At 42.8% G+C, this 21102-nt stretch overlaps 1 protein-coding gene across 1 annotated transcript in view; it reads right to left on the bottom strand.

Annotated features, from left to right (window-relative positions):
• The window catches only part of Slc9a9 (solute carrier family 9 member A9), a 534247-nt gene that overhangs the window by 293802 nt on the left and 219343 nt on the right, over positions 1 to 21102 (bottom strand). The window contains exon 7 of the mRNA XM_040739467.1: positions 1645 to 1783. Coding sequence (XP_040595401.1) covers positions 1645 to 1783 — 139 coding nt within the window. The remainder of the gene's footprint in view (positions 1 to 1644; positions 1784 to 21102) is intronic.

Raw genomic sequence — 21102 nt, 5'->3', positions numbered from 1 at the left:
GCAAGCTAAGCAATAGTGGAGAGACCACCTCGAATGCCCATTCCTGATAATGAACTTGATATCTATAACCATCCGGGAACCTTCATCCAGTGACTGATGGAAGCAGAGGCAAACACCCACAGTTAAACACTGAACTGAACCCAAGGAATCCAGTGACAGAGAGAGAGGAGCGATGAGCAAATTGGCAAAGAATGGGCTGGCAAAACCAGCAGAGACAGCTGATCTGAACAAGGGAGAGCTCTTGGACCCCAGACTGACAGCTGAGAGGCCAGCATGGGACTGAGTCAGAACCCCTGAGTGTGAGAGTCTGTGAGGAGGCCTGGGCAAGCTATGGGGCTCTGGGCAGTGGATCAGTGTTTATCCCTGGAATACAAACAGACATCATGTGTCCATAACACAAAGAGGGATGCTCTCTCAGCCTGGACTCTTAGGGGAGTGCCTGGACCCTACCCTGAGTGAAATGATAGACACTAGATATCCCCTATGTGGAAGGAAGTGGGGATAGGGTGGGAGGCTGGGGAGGATGGTGGGGGTTGCAGGAGGAGAGGAGGGAGAGGGAACTGGGATTGGCATGTAAAACAAGCTATTTAAAATTAAAATAATAAAAAAATACAAAGCAAAAAAAAAAAAAGCCAGAATGCCAAGAGTCAGAATGGCAGGATTCAAAATGCACTCTCCACTCAGTCATACATCGAAAGCACTTAGTGCCTCTGAGTCTCTGAGGGAACATGGGATGATGGCATTATCTGGTCATTGTCCCTGTACTCAATGACGTACTCAGAACAGCACTGGCATGCAATGAGGGCTATGTACACTTTTCTGTTGGTGGTTCAGGTTAAGTTCTTTTGGTAAAACATCCTTCCTGAAAGATCTGCATGTGTGGGGTAAAGCACGGGCTTACCTGAGGTCCTTCCCAACATCCCCCTTCGTTACTTAGGAGGAAGACTTTGTTTCTCATCAGGTCTGCTCTCCTAACCCTTTCTGGGTTGTTTTAAAGGGAAGCCTTCCACTTGTTTGGTTATGTATCTAAGTGAGCTATAGAAGGGCTTTTCCTTCTTCCTTCTCCGGGAAGTCATTAGGTCTGAATTGAAGTCCAAGTCTAGAGCCTGAGGACCTGACCTTAGGAGACTACCTTAGTGTGGACACGATATCCAGGATAGGGACGGACAGACAGCTACGTCTCTATAGCCTGTCTGTAGAGCCCGTTAAAGCCACCAGGTGCCACACAATTGACCCAGTACTGTAGTGGAGTGCTTTCCATTGTCCTCTGTCTGGTCCCCTCTATGCCCTTTCTTCCAGATGTGACCTGACCTCTGGCAGATTTTCAGCCTCCAGGACATTCCCTTTCCTCATCAGCGCACTCACTTCTGTGTCCACACATACTGCTCACACCAGCCTGAGGGAGGTCTGATTTCACCTTTCCCACCTTGTCTGTGCTGGCAGGGTGAAAAGTCTGGTTTTGAATCTCAGCCCCAGAGCACCCTAGCTCTATGGCCACCATCAAATTGTTTAGCTTTAATTGTTCAAGATTATTCAGCTCCACAGTTAGGATAATTGCTGCGGAGGTCATTCAGCCTTACAAACAGTTCATGCACAGTGACTGCTCTGAAATGTCCCCACCTTCCACACAAGGACAAAGGATATCAGTGCTGTGACAACTGCGTATGCAGAGCCCATTGCAAAGGAGCCAGCGAAGATCCCTAGGAAATTCCCCACGGACTGGAAGAACGCTGCAGTGTCAAACGCATTGGGATTCTCCTTGGGACTGTAGATGGATATAGAGCTGAAAAGAGAAGAGAGTAGCTTAGTGAGTGGCAGTCGGACTTGCACACTACCTTCTGGGAGAGGCACACTTTCCAGTGAGCCTGGGTACTGGTGAGAGGAACTGATGGGGAGAGAAGGTAGAGAAGTTCCTTGTCTTCCAGGCCATTCCCATGGTGTCCATATACCTCTGCCAGTCAGTAAACATTGTTATACTGGGAGAGTCGTAAAGAATATTGTTTCTGAACAAACTAGGCATTAAAACATGGTAGGTGTACATGGAATCTGCTGAGAAGATAGATAACTGTGAATTATTTAGTGGCCATATGTCTTCAGTGCTGTTATATATTCACAAATGTTCCTGATAAAAAGTGCACTTTTATGGCCTGTGCACAAATGGGCGATACAAATCACGGCATGCACAAAATATCCTGCCATGATCTTGTCATAAGCCACAAAGCATTTCTCTCTCCAGTGCAACCCTGTGGAAAAAGAGCCCTGGAGGTATGCAGAACCCTGTAGCATTGACTCCCCAAACAGGCAAAGCCCCACCCTTCCACAGAAATAAATAGCAGCAGCCACCCAAGGTCATTTCTCATGTCTTGTTCTTGTGCCAATAGACAGATTCCACATCCCCTCCAGAGAAATGCAAGCCACCAACAGGCAGTCTGCTTGTTTAATTTCTTTCTTTTGAGCCTCGTCTGGCCCCAACTTACAGAAATCTTCCTGTATCTGCCTCTCAAATGGGACTGTAGGAGTGAACCATCAGGCTTGGCTTACACAGATATTCTGAGGATGCTGTATTTGATTTATTTAATGGAGCCTTCAGATCCCAGAGTGCTAATGAGAAGGACAAGCTGTGTACCATATTAGGGACTATGAACTCCTCATAGTGTAGCATTGAAATGAGCTGACTTGGTTTAGGGAGACTAACAAAGTTAGACTTTAGAAAAATTTTTATAGTTTTATTTTTAACATAGAGTCCTTAAAATTAGTCAGGAAAAAAATTTAAGGATTTGGCAGTGAATTCTGGAAAGGACTTCGTAGCTGCGTGAAGAAAAAAAAACAGCACACCAGACATGCTGACTGAGATTATACAGGATTATACAGAACGTAACTGAGTCTTCATGCCTGGGTGGTTAGAGCCTGCTGCCTCTGCCCTGGCTCTCTGCCCCTAGATACTAGGTCGTTGATGGAAGGAGTAGTGGTTCCCAGCCTCTCCTCAGGAAGAATGTAGGAGAGGCGGTACTTCTAAATGTTCTTTGGGTTTCTATGTATGCCTTTAAACCCCCCATGCAGGCTGAACACTTCTACTTTGATCTCTTAATTGGAGAAGGAACATGAATGGTGGTAAGGGAGCCCTGATGTAGATGTGAGGGAGGTGGCCACTGAGGCCCTCCTCCTGCTGCGGGGTGCTAGGCTTTCAGGAAAGTCAGTCGCAAACACACCTTTGAGTCTTTGTAGTTGCCAAGCCCTGGGAATGTGTTAAATCCCAGGGCTGATGGAAGTGTAGAGCTGGAGCTGGGAAGCCTGAGTTCACCTTGACATACACGGGCACAATTCTCCATTTTAGTGAAGAGACATGAAAGGGAGAATCCTCTCCTTTCTTTTAAGTAAAAGCATTTTTAATTCATTAATATTTACAATAATGGAGCTTTGTAAATAACTCTAAGGTTCTGGAGGCTGTACCAGTGGATCTGACCCTTGGAGGTGGTGCCTCTTCATCCCACCTCCATCTCCGTGGAAATGTTATTTCTGGGTACTCCTGGTATCCACAGTGACAGCTGGTGACACCTTACACCATTATTTATGAACTGCTTTTCCTCAAGCCGATTTCACTTTTATTCAGGTATAAAAGCTTTCATTAGAAAATATGTATAAAAATTTAAGTTTGATATGCTAAATATATTTTTATAATGTATGTGAGAAGGTGTACATTAACAAAGAGTTCCTTGTGTGACCTCAGCTCATCTTGCTGGCCCCACTGATTTTAAAGTATGCTCTTTAGGACGTGTTCTATTTCTGTCCATCAATTATGATAGAGCCTATGATTGCTCAACTCCATGTGCTTCTCCGTGATGTTTGTCTTATTAGACAAGAAAGGTCCAGGGAGGTAGTCCACTGAATCTGTTGGTCATAAATCCTCCCATAATATAATCACTGGGTGCCTGCTACATGCTGGGTGACACATTACATACAGGGTGCTGGAGACAGGTGGAGAAGCACACAGAGTGGAAACGAAATCAACTTCGACAAATGTCAACTGGTACATGGAAACCATCTCTAAGTAGAAAATCCTAAGATATGGATGACAAGCCCAGTGCTGAATGTGGTGTTTTTGTGAGAGCTATAAGACATTTAACAGTACAAAAGAGGAAATGCTATGTTAGAATAAAGGAGATGGTGTTTGATGTCAGGTCAACAGACAGTGATGGGGAGAGACCATTCTGGGCAGTGAGGCAGATGAGTTCAGGGCACCTTCAAGGCGTAGCTGCGCCATGGTGATGGCTGGAACTCAGGAGTACCTATAGGTACCCACGTGAAACAGGTGAGAAGGGTAACAAGGCATTTCTCAGAGCCGGCAGTTCCATGTTAAAGATGCTCATTTTCACAACATCCACTATCTTCTGCCTACATTATAATTTTGTTCATTTGTGTAAGATAAGCAGGGTCAATTACGGGTCCTCCTCCCCTGTTCCCTCCCTCCCTACTTATTAAAATAAAGTAGCTGAAGAAAAGAGAAATCAGAATCACTTAGCTAGTCAGCTTGCGGTATGAAGACTTGGTTTCTTATTTATTAAAAAACAAAACAAACAACAACGAAACTAATCCTTGGAAGAAAACAGAACTCACATGAACATAGTTGAGTGGTGCTTCTTCCATTCACTTTAAGACAGTAGTTTCTTGGGTACCAGAGCCTTTGCTCAGATGGAAGGTGAGCGGGTACTGCAGTGGGTCCTAGCAGCACCACCTGGGCTTCCTAAAGGAAACCTGTGTTCAAAGATGGCTTCCTCGCCCACCCGTCAAGCTTTGTTCAGCCTCACTTAGGTTTCATTCCTCTTTGTATGCCTACAACACAGCCTGGTGCTTGCATGTGGAATCTGTGCTAAAGATGATGGAATGATTTTAGGCATGAAGAAATGAGGGGGAGGGAGGAAAGGAGGAAAGAAATAAAAAGAGGAAGGAAGAAAAGAGTCTTGAAAGTTAGTCAAATCTTAAAAAGAACTATTCCCTTAAGATTTTTATTTCTATTAGGCATTGAGTAGATGCAGTCATGCTGTGGGTTCTCAGTCCAACTCTCAGAATCACTCTTATACCCTGTTATTCATGTCACACTCTGTCACCTCTTGTTTGGAGGACCTGGGGCAAGTCATACTCAGATTCAATTTCATCACCTGGTCAATAGAGATGATATTATCCCTCCACAACTGTGAGTTTATGAAGCACATGTAAAACTCGTATGTAGGTGGTGCCAATTCCAGGGTTATTCAGTAAATGCTTGTCATGTACACTCACACAGAGACCCAATGAAAGTTGCTTATCCCCATTATCAACATAGTTTTGCTAAGAACTCCTGCACATCTCACACTGGCAGATAGCAGAGTTCTATAATTTGAAGCAAGTTTTAGTTCCAAGTGTAGAGAGGGATACCTAATTTCTGGGGAAGAATGAAGCAGGAGGGAAGAAAAAGACTACAAAAGCTAGCTGTCCCCAGGGAGGTGCCTTCTCTACACTGCCAAGGTTTCAGACAATTCGTTCTCTAGATTCTTGCTCCTGAAAAGACATCTCTTTGGGCTCTGGTTTCCAGTCATGACACTGGGTGCAGCAGCTAGGCTTAGAAGCTGGAAACAGCCCAAGATTTAGGTAGCACCTGCAACTTGAAGCAACTTCAGCTCTTGTGACTTGACCAGTGCCAATTGTGATGGCTGAACTATCAATGGGTAAAAAATTGGAAGGACAAGAGAAGGGAAAAGGAAGTAGACTGTCTGTTAACCTCTTCAATGGCTGTTCTTCAGAATACCAAAGAGGCATTGTGTATAGCACCAACCGGTACAGGTGGCTATAGTCACTAGAGTTTTGAGGCGGATGGAGCCAATATCTTTGAAAACATTATGACCAGAAATACCCAGTAGTGCTTAAATATTCATCTCATAAGTTGGAAATAAGTTTAGGTTATCGATTTACCCCGTTCAGGAACTGACTGCTCAGCAGAAATTGGGAAATAAATGTGCACAGGTCCTTCTACCTAAGAAATTTGAAATAAATGAAGTATTGTAACTTGATGAAACAACATTAATATGGGTCTTCATTTTTCAGTGTACCATTTAAGATTCATAGGCACCACTAAGATTCTGTCTCCTATTCCTCAATAACTGATTTTTTTATGCCTATAACACAATGGTCCTCAAATGAAAAGACTTGGTGGCAAAGGGAGAATTGAGATTCTGAATTTGAAATAGATCTTGGCTCTGTCTCATTGGCTGTGTGACCTTGATCAAATTACTTAAACTATTTGTATTCCCCTCTCTATAAAATTATAACAGTACCCACCACATAGTGCTGCTGTGACAATTAAATGCATCGACATTTTAAAGCTCTTAAAATGGCATCTGGTGCCTGAAAGGAACTAGATAATAACTTTTTAGGGAAATCTTCCATCCTGATATGACAATTTTTTTCTATTTCTGTCTGTGTCTTTTGCCTTTTCTCTCTTCGACCTTGATTTAGTTCTGAAGGAAGGGTTTCAAAGTAGATGTCCCATGAAAACTTTCACGTATATGGAACCAAGGCTTTGCTGCTTCTCCCCTGGTCTCAACTCTGAGGGGCAGGGATCGTTGGTACACACAAAGGATTTAGTACAAAGGATTCTGGGATAGAGAGTTCACGGTGCAGAAGGAGGCATCGAGGAGGGGGAGCTAAAAGTAAAAGAAAGGAGGAAGAGATGCTGTGAGAAAAATGACCAAATGACAGTGAGAGTACATACAGTAAGGAACGTAGGATCTCATTGGTCCCACCCATGACTTTGACCACCTTTCCATTCCAGACCCTACTGATTCATCATTTTCTGAATTGTCATAACTAAATCAAGCCTCTCATCTTTCACTCTTGATATTCTTCACTGAAGCCCCTAAAATGTATTGCTGCACAGTTACTTATAAGAACTGCCTGGGTTCCCAGCATCTATGTAGCTACACCATAGTCTACATGGTCCTCCTGCAACTCAGGTGACTCCTTAGAACAAGTTTCTTCTGTACCTTTCAATCTATTCTCACCTCCATTGCTAGCATTAAGTCAGCATCACTCGAAAGTTTATAAAAAGTGTTAAGTGAACATACTATATCCCTTTAGAATTTCTGTGACTTTAATCATTAAAAAATAAGAAAATGATTACTATAGCCAAAAATATTTAAAAGAACCTTTCATTTTTCTCTGCCCAATCTTTAATCTCTAACAAAGAAATTCAAACTATTGGCACCAGTTCATTGACAAGAGTTCTTGATTAGTTGTGGCTTAAATGTGAAATGGCTTCACACTCCCCCCAAAGCACTCTCCTTGTGTTGTATAGAATCCCCTTTGTGCTGGGTAAGTAGTTCTGTTGAGATGTCTTGGTCAAACTTGGTTATTCAATGGCTCTTCTTGAGTAAAACTTCATGAAGTCCAGCAGCTTTAAACCTCCACCTTCGCAACAGGAGTCCTCTTCTCTACACAGAAAAGTCTAGAGAGGTCACCAGCACCAGGTTGTTCCTGGAAGGGATGGCAGCAGTGAGGTCCTTCCCTGCTGGTACCCTGTGGTTCTGGATGCTAGAGGGTGTGCCTGGCTCTTGTTCTTGGTGAGATATGCTCTGGTCTCACTCTGCTTCCTATTGAGTCATTCTCCCAGAGACCTCAGCTGATGTGCTGTTGGGAATTACTTGCCAGGGGCCAACTCAACCTTTGTTTTCTATACCAGCCACACATATTCCTGTTTATCTTCATGGCTTGATTTAGTGGCTGCTGGGACTCAGGAATTTCCCCTAAGAATTCCCCTAGGTCAAGAAACAGAGCTGGCTAGGTGATCTCACCTGCTCCTCAAATACATCAAACCAGGGAGCCTACAGGTCTTACTCCAACTGGTTCCTGCTTTATTAATTCTATAGGCCAGAAAAAAGTACCAGTCTCTATGTGCTTGTGCTGCACACTCTGAGGATCCATAGCCAAGAATTCCCTCCTTGGACTCTGCTTGGAGGAGGACTTAGCTCTCTCCCTTAGAGGATGAATTGGCAGTTCCAGCTGTCTAGTGACTCAGGGGAGCCTCTTCTATGTGGCTGAGGGGAGAGGAAGTATTCCTATGAGAAGGGGCAGCAGCATCACTTCTCAATACTACACCTCTCTGAGGACATCTCCATCCTTCCCAACCCACAGCATTGGCTGGTCCATTGAATTCAGCAGTTAGTAGGGGTGGGCCTCTCTATTATGGAGCTCAGATGTAGACTTTTTGCATTTGCAACCATGTCCCTAACCCAACCTGAAAACCCAGAAAAGGCTCATGAGACAAGCACTCTGTGACTTGTGCTATTTAATGTCAGGCACTTACAGTTTATTTTCTCCCCATCTAGGGTTGGGTTGTCATTATGCTCATTGGGACACATTTTTAAAAGAGCAATACAGCCCAGAATGACAATGAACTTTCTTAGACGCTGTTTCATTTTGTTGGGCTTGTATGTCACAGGCAGGGACCAGGCAGGAGAAAAGAATTAATTACAGTGTTAGTTTGCATTTAAAACTCTTTGTACTAAGAAAAGAAAGATGAACAGAACAAGAAACAAGTGGATCCTTATCTATTATTTATCTTTTAATAACTATACCAACGTGCCCTTTCCCAGGGAACTTGCTTAATTATGAATAAGGAATTGATTTTTATGGGGCCAAGAATTGTGTGTACACATTGGAATTCATTCTGGCGTCTGCCTGCCCATTATTCGGGCTTATGTTCTGCCAAAGGCTGATGAAGTTCTGTCAAGAGAACCTGCTGTAAAACATAATGGCTTCAGGAATTGGGGGCACTCCAGGCACCCTGGGAGGTTAGAAGAGCTGTCTTAATAATAAGAGGTCTTGGCCAGAAGTTCACTGAGCATGAGTTAGAAGCATAGAGTTTCACCTTCTCAAGGGCCAAGGGGCCCTACAGAGGGCTGTGCCAGGGGAGGCTCATTAATTAACTCTTTCGGGTTTTGAAGTATCATTTAATGATTACTTGCTAAGAGCTCAAATTCATACCCAGAGAGTGATTTTTCCAGGCCCTTGATGAACATCATCTTGTTATTCTAATGTTAGCACCAAGAGAAAAAGACAAGGATAATTCTATGGGAAGTAGAAGTTGTTGTGTCACAGCCATACTGTGTGAGTAATGCAATCTCAAGCCAAAGTGATTCATTCCACCAACAAATACCCACTGCCCCTACTGTGTGCAGACATTGTTCCTAGCATTGGGGATACAACAGGGACAAAACACAGCTGTTTTTACACTGCAGTGGAGAAGACAACATGAATACAGCTAAGCAAACAAATCCTTGAAGAAATGACAGCTGCTAACCAGAAACCAAGGTGGCCTGAGTGGAAGGGAGGATGTGACGGAGGGTGTGTGTGTGCTGCACGGAAGGCTGCTTGAAGATGACTGTGAGGGGAGTGAGGTGAAAAGAACTTTCTGGATTCTGAGGCAGAGCATCCATGGAGGGTCAGAGCAGTGGCAGGAGGTCAGTGTGGCTGTGTGAAGGGTGGGAGGCAGGGCTAGGGTGGGGGTGTAACTGACTCTTGGGGAACCTTTCAAGCCAGTGTTAGGATTTTCCTCTGGGGTACAAGGGCAGTCACTGAAGAGCTTGGAGGTAGAGGAAAAGAGTGCAGACTATTCACAACCCTCAGAGGCAGTCAGGCAATTGGCAAATTGACATCGCGGCATAGTCAAAGACTGAAGCGGCCAGGCCTCTCCTTAGCAGCTGGAGGCTAATGCCTGAACAGCCTAGGAAAGACACAGGCAGTGAAGAGAAAGACCAAGGAACCCACAAGAGGCTAGAGGATAGATGGATTTCAGAGTAGCAGCTGCACCGAGCATTTGAAAGGCGACGGTGCAGAGGAAGGGCCTGGAAACCCTGTGGAGAAACACCTGACCTCACGTGTCTAGCAGGGCAGATAAAGTCTGACAGTAAGATACCATTGGAAGATATTTCAGATTATAGTCCATTTCAAAACATCCTGATTCTCAGAACCAAGTGAAAATGGGATGGGCTCTTCAAAAGAGCCTTGAGGTCTCTGAAGTTGGAGATGCTTAAACATAGAACAAACAAATTTCTAGCCTGGGCGCCATGGAGGAAACTCATGTGCTTGAGAGTTGATGACATGGCACTGCCTGGAAACTGCTCACTGAACGGTCACTGACTTATTTTCTACCTTCCTCCGCATCTGCCATGGAAGCAGGCAGGACACACAGATGCTGGAGAGACTGCCACAGCCAGGAAGGACCAATCCATCTCTCAGAGAATGCAGCGAGAGTGTCGGTCAACATCAGACTGGGAACAGGGTCAAGAACAGTTAGAGAGTTCAGCACAGAATTGTGCCCTTGACAGTTTCCTGAGTGGCTCTGGTCCATTAAATCCCAACTTCAAGGTGACACAAAGAACTCTTGAGTTTAAAAGTGGTTAAAAAGGAGGGTGTGTGTGTGCATGTGTGTGTGAGTGTGTGTGTGTGTGTGTGTGTGTGAATTATATGTGCATTTTCTTTGAAAGGAGATCCTAAATTACTTTGCAATTTAGCCTGAAAAATCTTGTGAGGATTAAATTAGTCAGTCGGCTTTGAGAAAATTTCTCTTATACCTAATATTGAAAGTGAATTTTAGATGGCCTCAAAGATGAAAGTAGCTTGCAAACACTCTTAGAATTTCCACTTTCTTCCTTTTTTTTTCTTTTTAAGCAGAAATAGGAATTTGAGTCCCATGAGCCTAGGTGAGAGATGGGGCTTGGGGGAGAGGGCAGAGTAGACAGGATCCCTGTGTCCCATTGGGAATTTCTTCCCCTTTCCCAACATTTCTGTATTGTTAATCCTCATTAATAAAATCTTAGCTACCACCATCCTGTGATACACAAAACTTGGAGTAAAACTGAAAAGATACTGAAAAGTGGGTCAATAGCTTACGATGGACGTCTACTAAAATGTAAATTCAGTAAATGGGTGCAAGTGGGAGTTTGAAACCAGGGAAGGGAGACAGAGTCTCTTTCATCTCAGGTTAATAGAGGACACAAAATACCCCACTCCTGTCCAAAATTTGCTTTGTTAAACATTTTGTAAGCTTTATTTCTTACAACCCTCACCATAACCCCCTGAAGCAGGCTCATTATTATTTCATTTTGTAGGTGAGGAAGTTATGGCTTAATGAGATTACGTGACTTCATGCACTTCATCTTACTTAATCTTCTCAACAGTCTCATGAAGGAAGTATTCTTGTTTTACATCCAGGCAGATCCAGAGAGGTGAAATCCTTTGCCCAACTGAACTCGAAACCAGCTTCTCAACTCTGGGTCTCCCTGATGGCATCCTGTATAGCAAGCTGACTAAGAAGGAAACATCTGGATGCACCACCTCAGAGTATGCAAAGAAATGACTCAACAAAAACAATCTTCATACAAGTCAGGCAAAGACCATTCTCAGAAAGTGAAGATTTTAGGACTTCTAATCCTAACTGCAAGGGAGAAAAAAAATCACAATAGTTAAAATATGCATTTCAATGTGACAGTCAGTGGTTAGGGTTTCTAAAGAGAGACCTGTCCTTTGTAGTAAATAACTGTATCCATATCTCTTGACATTCCTGTCAACATTAATTCTGGCTTTCCACTCCATCTATTATTCACCCTGCTTGCAACATGTAGTGACTGTTGTCTCTTTAGAGCAATTGCTTATCTTGTTTTCTGAGTTTTTACTTAAAAAATTGTGATAAAATTATATTTAAGGAATATTTCTTTAAGGGTTAGGATTGGATGTGTTCATAGGTTTTTAATAATTAACACCTGGAACATAACATAGACAGCTCCCCGTAGAGGTTAACTTTATAATTATTAAAGTTTATATTAACATTACTAGATGACTATTATCTCTCTTTATCACTTTTCCCCTGAAAGAAATAAGTAAAAATTAAGGACCATTTCTAAGAACATGGGCACAGTTGGCATTTGCCATTAACATGTCTGAACTTTATTAGAATCTTTTAGGATGGAATAAGCAATATGTGCGGTTAGATAAAATATTGAATTTCTCCTTTTCTCAATGAGGCCAATAGGGTTACAAGGATAGTATCAAACAAATTGGATGCACGTACATTTTTAACAATAACTGAGAATAAAACACTACTAGTTTTCCCGCCAATCAAACAGCTGATTTTTGAGCTGTTCTGTGAGGGAAGGAGACCCCAAGATACACAGACATAGCACAGAAATCCTACTGTTATATCTGAAGGAAATATGTTTGTGAACAGTATCTCATGACACTTTGTGGAATTGTTGATAGCAGTGATGAAGGGGAGAAGGCATGAACTCACTGAGTTTGCTTTCATGGAGGCTGCCAATTCACAACTCATCACATGCTACGTGGAGATAAGAAGAATCAGACACAGGCACTCATTTGCATTGGTGTCTGATTGTCCCACAGGTGCTGTGTGGTGAGGACATGGCTGACGAGTGGCTGGATGAAATGTTTCTTTCCTCTGGCTGGGTCAAAGGACGTTTCACAGACAATGTGCTACCTTCTTAATATGGGGTCTTTTTTCCTTCGTCCCTCTCTGATTATAAACAGCTGTCTGAGACAACCCATGGAGAAGGCAACACCTGCAAAATATTTGCCCTGATCAATTGACTCGCCCAGACCATCTCCCCTGCCACTGCTTTCCCATTTATTAGCAATTAAGTGAGCATCTGGATCCCAAATCACAGATTAATTTAAGTAAATCTCTACATCCATCTTTTTAGAAGTACAGAGAATTTCCCTCAACTTCAAGTTCTGTTTAGGATCGAAGCACCTGTTACCATCTTAAATTAAAGCCTTTTACCAGGGTGCACACATCTGAATTTTATATAAAGTATGGAACCTGAAGATCAACAAAGCTTACCAGATAAAGGCTCTCATCCACCTAAGGTTCTTAAGTTACACACGTAGAAATTGCTAGAAAGCACAGACCCTCCAGAAAATAGCCTTCTCTGGTATATTCTATTTAAATTTCAGCAAACACAGCTTATAGTAACACATATTCGTTAACAGATCTCTCTGCACTACCACGCAATAGAAAGTCTTACAAAACCTTCCAGTCAGAGACTCAACACAAAAGCCAACATTTCCCTTGCTAAGCCATCTAGCTATGGCTTGGTCTCAGGAAGTTGGAAGCTTAAGGGTCAGGTTTATATATTGGTCTGTAACAGCTTATAGCCTGGAAGAAGATGTAATTGGAAGTTTTGCTGATGGTTGGGATGGAGAGCAATCAGAGAAAAGCTCATGTTAGAATGAAGCAACTAAGCCATAGGCTTGCATGTGAACAACCTCCTTGGGGGTCAGAAATGAATGATTCTGGGAGCCCAGCCATGATGTGACTTGAATCGTGTCAATGCACACATGCTTTTTATCTAGAGGGATACTCCTCAGTTTTCTTCACATTGCCCATGTGGTCCACATGCCCTGAAAACAACTGAAGTTGGTATACAATACTGACGGCAGAGCAAAGAGGGGAAAGCTGAGTGACTGGTAAAATAAATGTGAAACAAGATCTTGGTAATGGGAGCGACTCTGTGCCTCAGCCATGACCTCTCACACACCTCCAGCTCAGCAGGGGTCCCGTGTGGCTGCTCTGAGCTCCAGACCCCATAGGGGAGACTAAGATTGAGTAATGACAAGATAATGAGAAAACAATGGTGGATCCTGACATCATCTATCCATACATGACTTAAAGAATGAGGGTTTTGAAGGCGGTATACATAGCTGAGCTGACCAGCCTGACTTTTCAGTCATGGCTTTATTGATATTAATATTAATTATGCCAATACATGAAAAGCCACATGGCTACCACAATCAGGGCTCAGTGCTCCTGGGATCAACCAGAATACATGAGATGCAGCAATTCCAAGGTCTTGATTTTCATCTCACCCAGGGATAGATCTCTGTAAGATCCGCTATCATTGTAAAACACACACACAGAGTCATTATATATCACAAGAAATAATACACACACACTTGCACACTTATACACACGAGAAGCTGAGAAAATCCTCTGCTGAAGACTAAATTTTGAAATAGTACTTTGGTCATGAGAACCATGAGGTATGCAGGTGCTTTTGAGACAGCTTCAAACTAAAGAACTCAAGGATCTCCTAAGAGCACACAGAGGGGCTGTGACTCAAGAGGAACCCACACCACTGGAGGCCAGAAGGCAGAAGGATTGCTCTTTGGTAGCCCCTCTCCTTCTGTGGTCTCTGTCTTTCCCCGCCCCACCTCTCTCTCTGAATTTATTCAGCAGGTATTTTTTCATACAACCATGTGATCCCTTTAACGGCAGTGCTACAAGCTAGTGTTGTGCTATACTTCTCAGATGGGATGAAGGTTATACATAAATTGCAAATTATTTGGGCGAAAGAGTAGAATTCAATAATTAGACCTCACTATCTCCTCTGGATTAAGCATATTCATTAGACTTTTATTCAAACCTATTATACTCCTTCTTAGAAAATTCGGTTTAAAACACTTGCCTCAGGGCCATTGTTAGAAAGCACCTAAATGGAAACGGGTGAGGTGGCACAGGAAAGGAAAATGCCACTTAAATTAAAAGGAAGAAATATGCAGGGCTGTGCCACCTCTCAGACCCTGTGTGTGAAGTTGGGGGTGCCTAGAGAGGGGACCTCAAAATCGCATGCTGAGGAATAGCAAACCCCTGTTTTTTGTTTATGAAAAGCCCATCTTGTCAATCAATGCTAATGCACATTATTAGGAAAAGCCTATCGTGTATAAATGGAGATTACAGCACCCTGACTATTTTATGAGTAACTTCACCCACAGGAAAAAGTGTGTTTATCCTGTAATAGCACCAGCACTGGGACCCCAGGGCAATGGCATCCCAGAAAACGGGGCAGCATCCAAGCCATGCTTGGCTTGGTGGCTTCCTGACCACCCTTCACTCTGCTTTGTGCAGTCTGTGGAGCTGGAGGGGAAGGAGACTTTGGGGTCTGGATAGTCTTACCGAAAACGTTCAACTCTTAAAATTCCAGATTTCAGGGGAAAAAAAAGAAATAAAGAAAATGTTAACAGATGACAAAAACAAAAAGAGGGGTAAAGATTCTTGGCTTCTCAAACCATACTGAAACAAACCATAATGATACAAAAAGATAGTTTATTAGTAAACTGAGCATCACCCAGTATAGTGCCACTTTGGCGATATTTAAATACTGAATTTGGAAAGCTTATATAGTCTATTTCAGCAAGATGTTCAGCAGTGAAATTCTCTTGGGCTCTGAGGGTTCTACATTTCAGTTTTAATAGCTGCCATTTATTGAGAGACTTTTGCAAGCCAGAATTGTGATCATTATTTTTAATACATTACTAGATAATTCTCCCAATAAACCCATAGCAGAAATAGTATTGTTTACACATTACAAGGGGAAATTAAGACAGATTAAGCAGCACAGCCGAAGCCATGTAGTAAATGGTACCATTGGCATCAGATCCCTTGCCAATCTTCTGTAAAGTGCCTTGCTGTATGCTCAACTTTGATGCCCACACCCTGTGAACGGCACATCTATGCTTGAAGAAAAGGTTAGCTACCTACCCAGTAGGTAGGCTCCTTCGTGAGTTAACCCCCACTGGGTGTCTTCATATAACTTAGTTTAACTGAATCTTCACATTTTCTTAGTTCTTTTCTTTTTCTTCTGTGTTTATTTAGAAGTGAAGCAGCAAAAATAATTCAAAAAGAAAAGTGGCCTAACAGGTTATCCCAAGAAAGAACCTTTGAAACAGAAATAGAACAGGGTTAGCTTTGATCCAGATCTTCCCTCTAGGCACAACAAAATGTTTATGTTTGAAAGGTGGGATAGCTTCTTTATCTGGCAGCAAATAAGTTTCATATCTATCCTTGATTGCTACTCATTTGGGGGGTTAATTAAAACATTGTTTTTCTGTCAGAATTCAATACGATTCCAAATGGAGACACTTTTGGTAGCAAGATGCTTTAGGCCCTCATCACCAAACTAACCTGATTACTATCTAGACAGGATGCAACTGCACATGGCACTCTGGAACACTGAGATTTGAATTGTGTGATTTGTTCTTCAGAACATACTAAGACATGTGTGTCCACACGTGTGTATACACACATACACTCACCACATATCACAGGTCTCTCTCTCTCTCTCTCTCTCTCTCTCTCTCTCTCACACACACACACACACACACACACACACACAGTGCTATGGTCATGACTCTCTTGACCTAGGCATCTCACAGAGGTCCACCCTGGAGCTGATCAGCTTGGCCCCTCTTGCTCAGCTACTATGGATACCCTGTCATAGAGCCACATTCTTTTGTCTTCAATATAGTCCACTGAAACTAAAATGTATGCCAGTGGGGGATCCTAGCTCTGCCTACAGCCCCTGTCAATCATCTGCCTGAGGTCACCCCACCATGAAAGGCTTTCAAGCCTCCCTTCTTTATTGTAGCATTTCTTACAATGCTCCTGTTTCCCTCCTGGATTTAAATCTTTAGAACCTCATCCTTACTTAGCTTAGTGAATACCAAATGGCTACCATTGTATTCCTCTGGAGCCTCTCAACTAAGGCTGGGTGCAGTGTGAGTGACAGTGTTAGGATGGTCTTTGTATTGACTGGAAACTTGCCCTCAACCGACCACACAAATGCTGTAAGGAGAAAATGTGAGCAACGAAGCAGTGATGGAGACTCACTGGAAAGAACCCCCAGGTGGCATTCTGACCCCCCAGGTTGCAGTTCTGGGATCTTTCCTTGGTTGCTTTGGACAGGGAACAGACTTGGCCCCATAAATGAGAGAGCTGGAACCTCCAGCGTCCTGCACACTAGCTTTGTAATGACCTGCCCTGTCCTACAACACAAACAAAACAATCTCTGGGGACAGAGCTTAGAAGAGGAAGGAGACTGGCTTTCTGTCATTTTCTAGAACAGAATGAGGTGGAGACTTTTTGCAATCTGTTTTTTGTAGCCCTGAGCCAAGCTTTTCTCCATGGGCTTCTCCACCTCTTCTGAATGATGTGGGAAACAAACTAGGGCACAACACAGTTTGAGAAAGCCTGGACAAAATGTAATTTTGGAGGTGAAATACATACACTAAGAGCTTCAGGGCTCATGACATACAGACTTTCATTTAAGGGATCTGGACCATGTGACAGATTAGTGGGCAACATGCATTCTGGTCTCTTCTCAGCTCCTCTTCACTCACAGGCACCCACTGCTCTGTATTTCTTTAGGTGTCAGAAGTTGTCATAAGTGCATGAAGGATATTGGCTTTGATGGATTTTCTTCCTACACTCAAGGCTTATTCATCTGTAGCTCTGAAGGCCACCAGCCTATTGAGGTTTTATCTTTTCCATAAGTTACCCAGAGTAGCATCTCTGTTCCTTCATAGTAGAACAGTTTCTGTTGTATTATCTGGCTGCTTCCATCAGAGGCATGGCATATAGGATCATTAAGATGGCAATCTTGCTAATGGGATATGAAAAACCTAATACACAGATTCTCTTCTTCCAGGTCAGAGCAAACCATTTTTTCTTCTGGAACTCTTGTAACTCAAGCAAATTTTCAGAAAAAAGAAAGTGCCAGAACATTTATTAAGAGTCCATGAAAGTTGCTACTTCTCTCATACTTTAGTAGAAATTTTAGCTTACTCTTAGCTACCCTGTACTCACTGACAAAGATGGGAGAAAACTGGCTCCTATAGTCTCAAATCTAGAGAGTCCTCAAAGTTCCAAGGAAGGTAGGATGTTAAAAGAGGCTGCAAACTGGATTCAGTGAACATCCTAATCATCACTGAGGCTGCTATTTAGTGATTCTGTTTAGATGGCTCCTTGGGTACCAGGGTGTTAGATGCAAGACCAGTGCATCCACCCATAGCTGCATCCAACAGCTATTGTAAACAGTTGCTAACCCAATTGTTTAATATGTAGGGTTTAACATGCAGATAAAAGTTTCCATCCTAACTTACTAATTTCCCCAGCCTTTCAGTTTCCTGGTGAATTTCTTTGAACATACCCTCTTACCCCTTTTCTGTTTTTGAACAGAAATGTTAGTGGGGGAATCCACTATAGTATAAAGGTACACATTATTCTGAGAGCATAGATTTCCCCACAAATACCTGCGTCACTCCCACTGCTCTGTGATAAGTGGCTGCCGCTGTTGCCATGACAATTTTCATTTTTAAAAATCTGTATCCATACAAAGATAGACAACGCAGCTGTTTCCATGAGGCATCACGAAATAAGACCAAATGCAATGGTGTTCCAGCCTTTGCCAGGTGAGGATGCTGTCCCTCTAATAGACCAAAGGATGGGGCTATGGGTTGCCTCAACATGGCCACTTGCTTTCATTTTAAGCATTTGGGGCTGATAAATTAGAGCTGTTGTCTGTTCAGTTTTATCCTTTCAAAAGCTACCCACCTTCCCTAATTCCGCATGTATCCTCACTCCAGGGGTGGCTGCTGTTGGGACTCCCTCCCTGTTTATCTCACCATCTAGAGCTGCCCACCTACACACTATAAATATACCACCAGCAATTTCAAACCATGCAGACCTTCTAGAGAGACCAAATATGCTGCTCTGGTCCTTCCAGAGAAGGGAGTTTGATGTTCTGTGTGTGTGGTCTAGTTGGCACTAACAAGGGCAAAATGCTGTTATCTGGGTCACTAGAGTTTGGAGTAGCAGGTATTTTTTGTTTGTTTTTGTTTAGGGCTTGGTATTGCTAGCCAAATCAGATGCTAAATGTGATGTGAGAACTCCCAGCTATGAAACAGTGATCTGACTTCCTCCTCCTCCTAAACAAGATTCAACTGGTTACCCCTCAACATGCGAGGGGCTCTTCTTGCTGATGTTCCCACACAATGTGCACCTGGGACTGTAGCCACAAAACAGTGAAGGGAGGAAAGTTGACCACATTCCTCGGGGGAAAAGCATCAGAAGAGAAATTATCCAGCCATCAATACCCCATCTCATGTTACTGATGGATGAATGCTCAGAGACACAATATTGTTTGGGGTTTGATTAGATCTATCTTGTTGTTGCTTTAAGCACTGAATTGTAGTCATTACACATTGCCCAATGCCCAGTAATCTAAAAAAAAAAGGATGCTTCTTAGGAAGTGCAAGTGGTCCTTGCATTCTGGGATAAGGGCCTTCCTTTGCTTTGCTAAACATGTAAGTAATCGGAAGTCCTTTGAGGTGGTTGTACTTAATGCAAGACTGAGATGTGGCTTCTAGAAAGCCACAGCATCTGTAACTCCTGTGACGTGTGCAATAGCCTGTGTTCGAAACTCAATGGCAAGAGACTGACAGTAACAAACAGTGCTTCCATTTTCCTCACAATTGCCTCATGACTGGTGTTACTAGCTGACTATAGGAAGAAGGAATCCAAATTCCTTCAGGCACCTTCAGACATTACAATTCCATATGTTGTTAGAAACAGCATATATAATAAGTTGAATATAATGACTACAAATGAATAAACAATTATGAGTGAGAAGTTAAAGTGTCTCAATATGTCTCATCTATTCTTTCAACATCTAAGTGTGACATCAATGGCACACATGCTTTTGTAAGCCCAGAAACCAGTGAGAATATGGAGACTTAAGACACTGATGCAAACTCTTACAAATAACTGGCAGTCTATCCCAGTTCTGATTGGTAACCCAGTGTCTACACACATAGGTGTTCTGTTGTCCTAAGTGGGGGGGGGGGCAGGGAGAACAGAGGACAGAGGGAAGCTCCCTCTGGACAGAGTAGGATTCTACAAGAAAGGGGAAATAAACAGTACAACTATTTAATTTATCAATTTAAACAGTGATGTAAGTGGACCGTAGTCCACCATTTCTAAATATTAATAAATGTGCAGAAATTGGCAACATTATTGTTTGTTGGGTACACTTGAAGTCACCCTCCCCAAACTCAACTGGTCTGTGTGTAAACGACCTTCTGGTTATGATCCAGAGAAGGGGTGGGTGGGAAAAGTACTTCACAGGGTTAAGAGAGGCTAAGGTGGCGAGATAGGATGGATATAGACACATGGAAGCCTGCTGCTTTTCCTACCAACACTTCTGATATTTCCAATCCTCTTTACCAGGCTAAAGCTTCTTGAAGTGACAACAGGGTTACCTCTCTTATTCTGGAATGGCTGTCTGAAGACCAAGATAACATGGGGAAAAGTTCAGTGTGACCTAATGTAACTGAACGTAGTAATATGGTGAACTGGGATACAAGCAAAATGCTGTCAATGGTAACTGACCACCCATCATTAGAGATATAAGAACCTGGGGGAGAAGTTATCTTGATAATGATGGGGGGTTAGTTAGTTTTCAAAATGTCTTCCCTTTGATGGGGGTCACATTTCTTCACATAGTGGTATTTACTGAGGACCTACTAAACACTTAGGGTTTTAGAGGTTCTGGGAATAAAGTGAAATAGATGATAAATATATAACCCAACAATCCATTAGTTAAGGTGAGAAGTGACTCACACCCACAAATGAAAAATAATTCTGAACTTGGAATTATAAAGGGCTTTTGACAATATCTCATCTGGAGATGGAAATTCAGTAATGTGGTTTGACTAAATTCATTTCCACAGCGAGCAGCAGCCAGGCTTTCCTCTCCTCTCGGTCTGTTTCTCACTGCACCAGCTCACTTCCAAAGACTGTTTTGAAAACTCTACATTTACATTCAGCCTCCCAACCTGGTCTTAAACACGCCCTCAATTCATGCATTAACCCTCTTCCCCCTAGTGTAAATATACAGCCTGGCAGATTTCAGATAGACCACTGCTTCCAATTACGTTTACTAGAGAGACCTGGCTGCATCTGGTTTGAGGAACAAAGAGGCCCCAAGCCTCAGTTCGTGTGAGTTCAGAGAGGGACCTGGGCTGGAAGGTGATTAGGAAATGAAATATGGCTCCTTTTCTCAAGAGGTTTGAAATTTCAAAGCAGAGATAAAGCACAGTAATACTTTCTCACGTAAGTTTGGCAGATCCAAGTAGATAGGCCACTGTTTCAGGAATTCAGAGAAAGGAAGAGAAAATTATGAAGTGCTCCTGGCATTTTTATATGGATCCTAGCTTTTTCCA

This window comes from Mesocricetus auratus, unplaced genomic scaffold (genome assembly GCF_017639785.1).
Source record: "Mesocricetus auratus isolate SY011 unplaced genomic scaffold, BCM_Maur_2.0 Super-Scaffold_100691, whole genome shotgun sequence".
Lineage (NCBI taxonomy): Eukaryota > Metazoa > Chordata > Mammalia > Rodentia > Cricetidae > Mesocricetus > Mesocricetus auratus.
The sequence above is the reverse complement of the archived record's forward strand: the minus strand, read 5'-3'. Positions and strand labels throughout refer to the sequence as shown.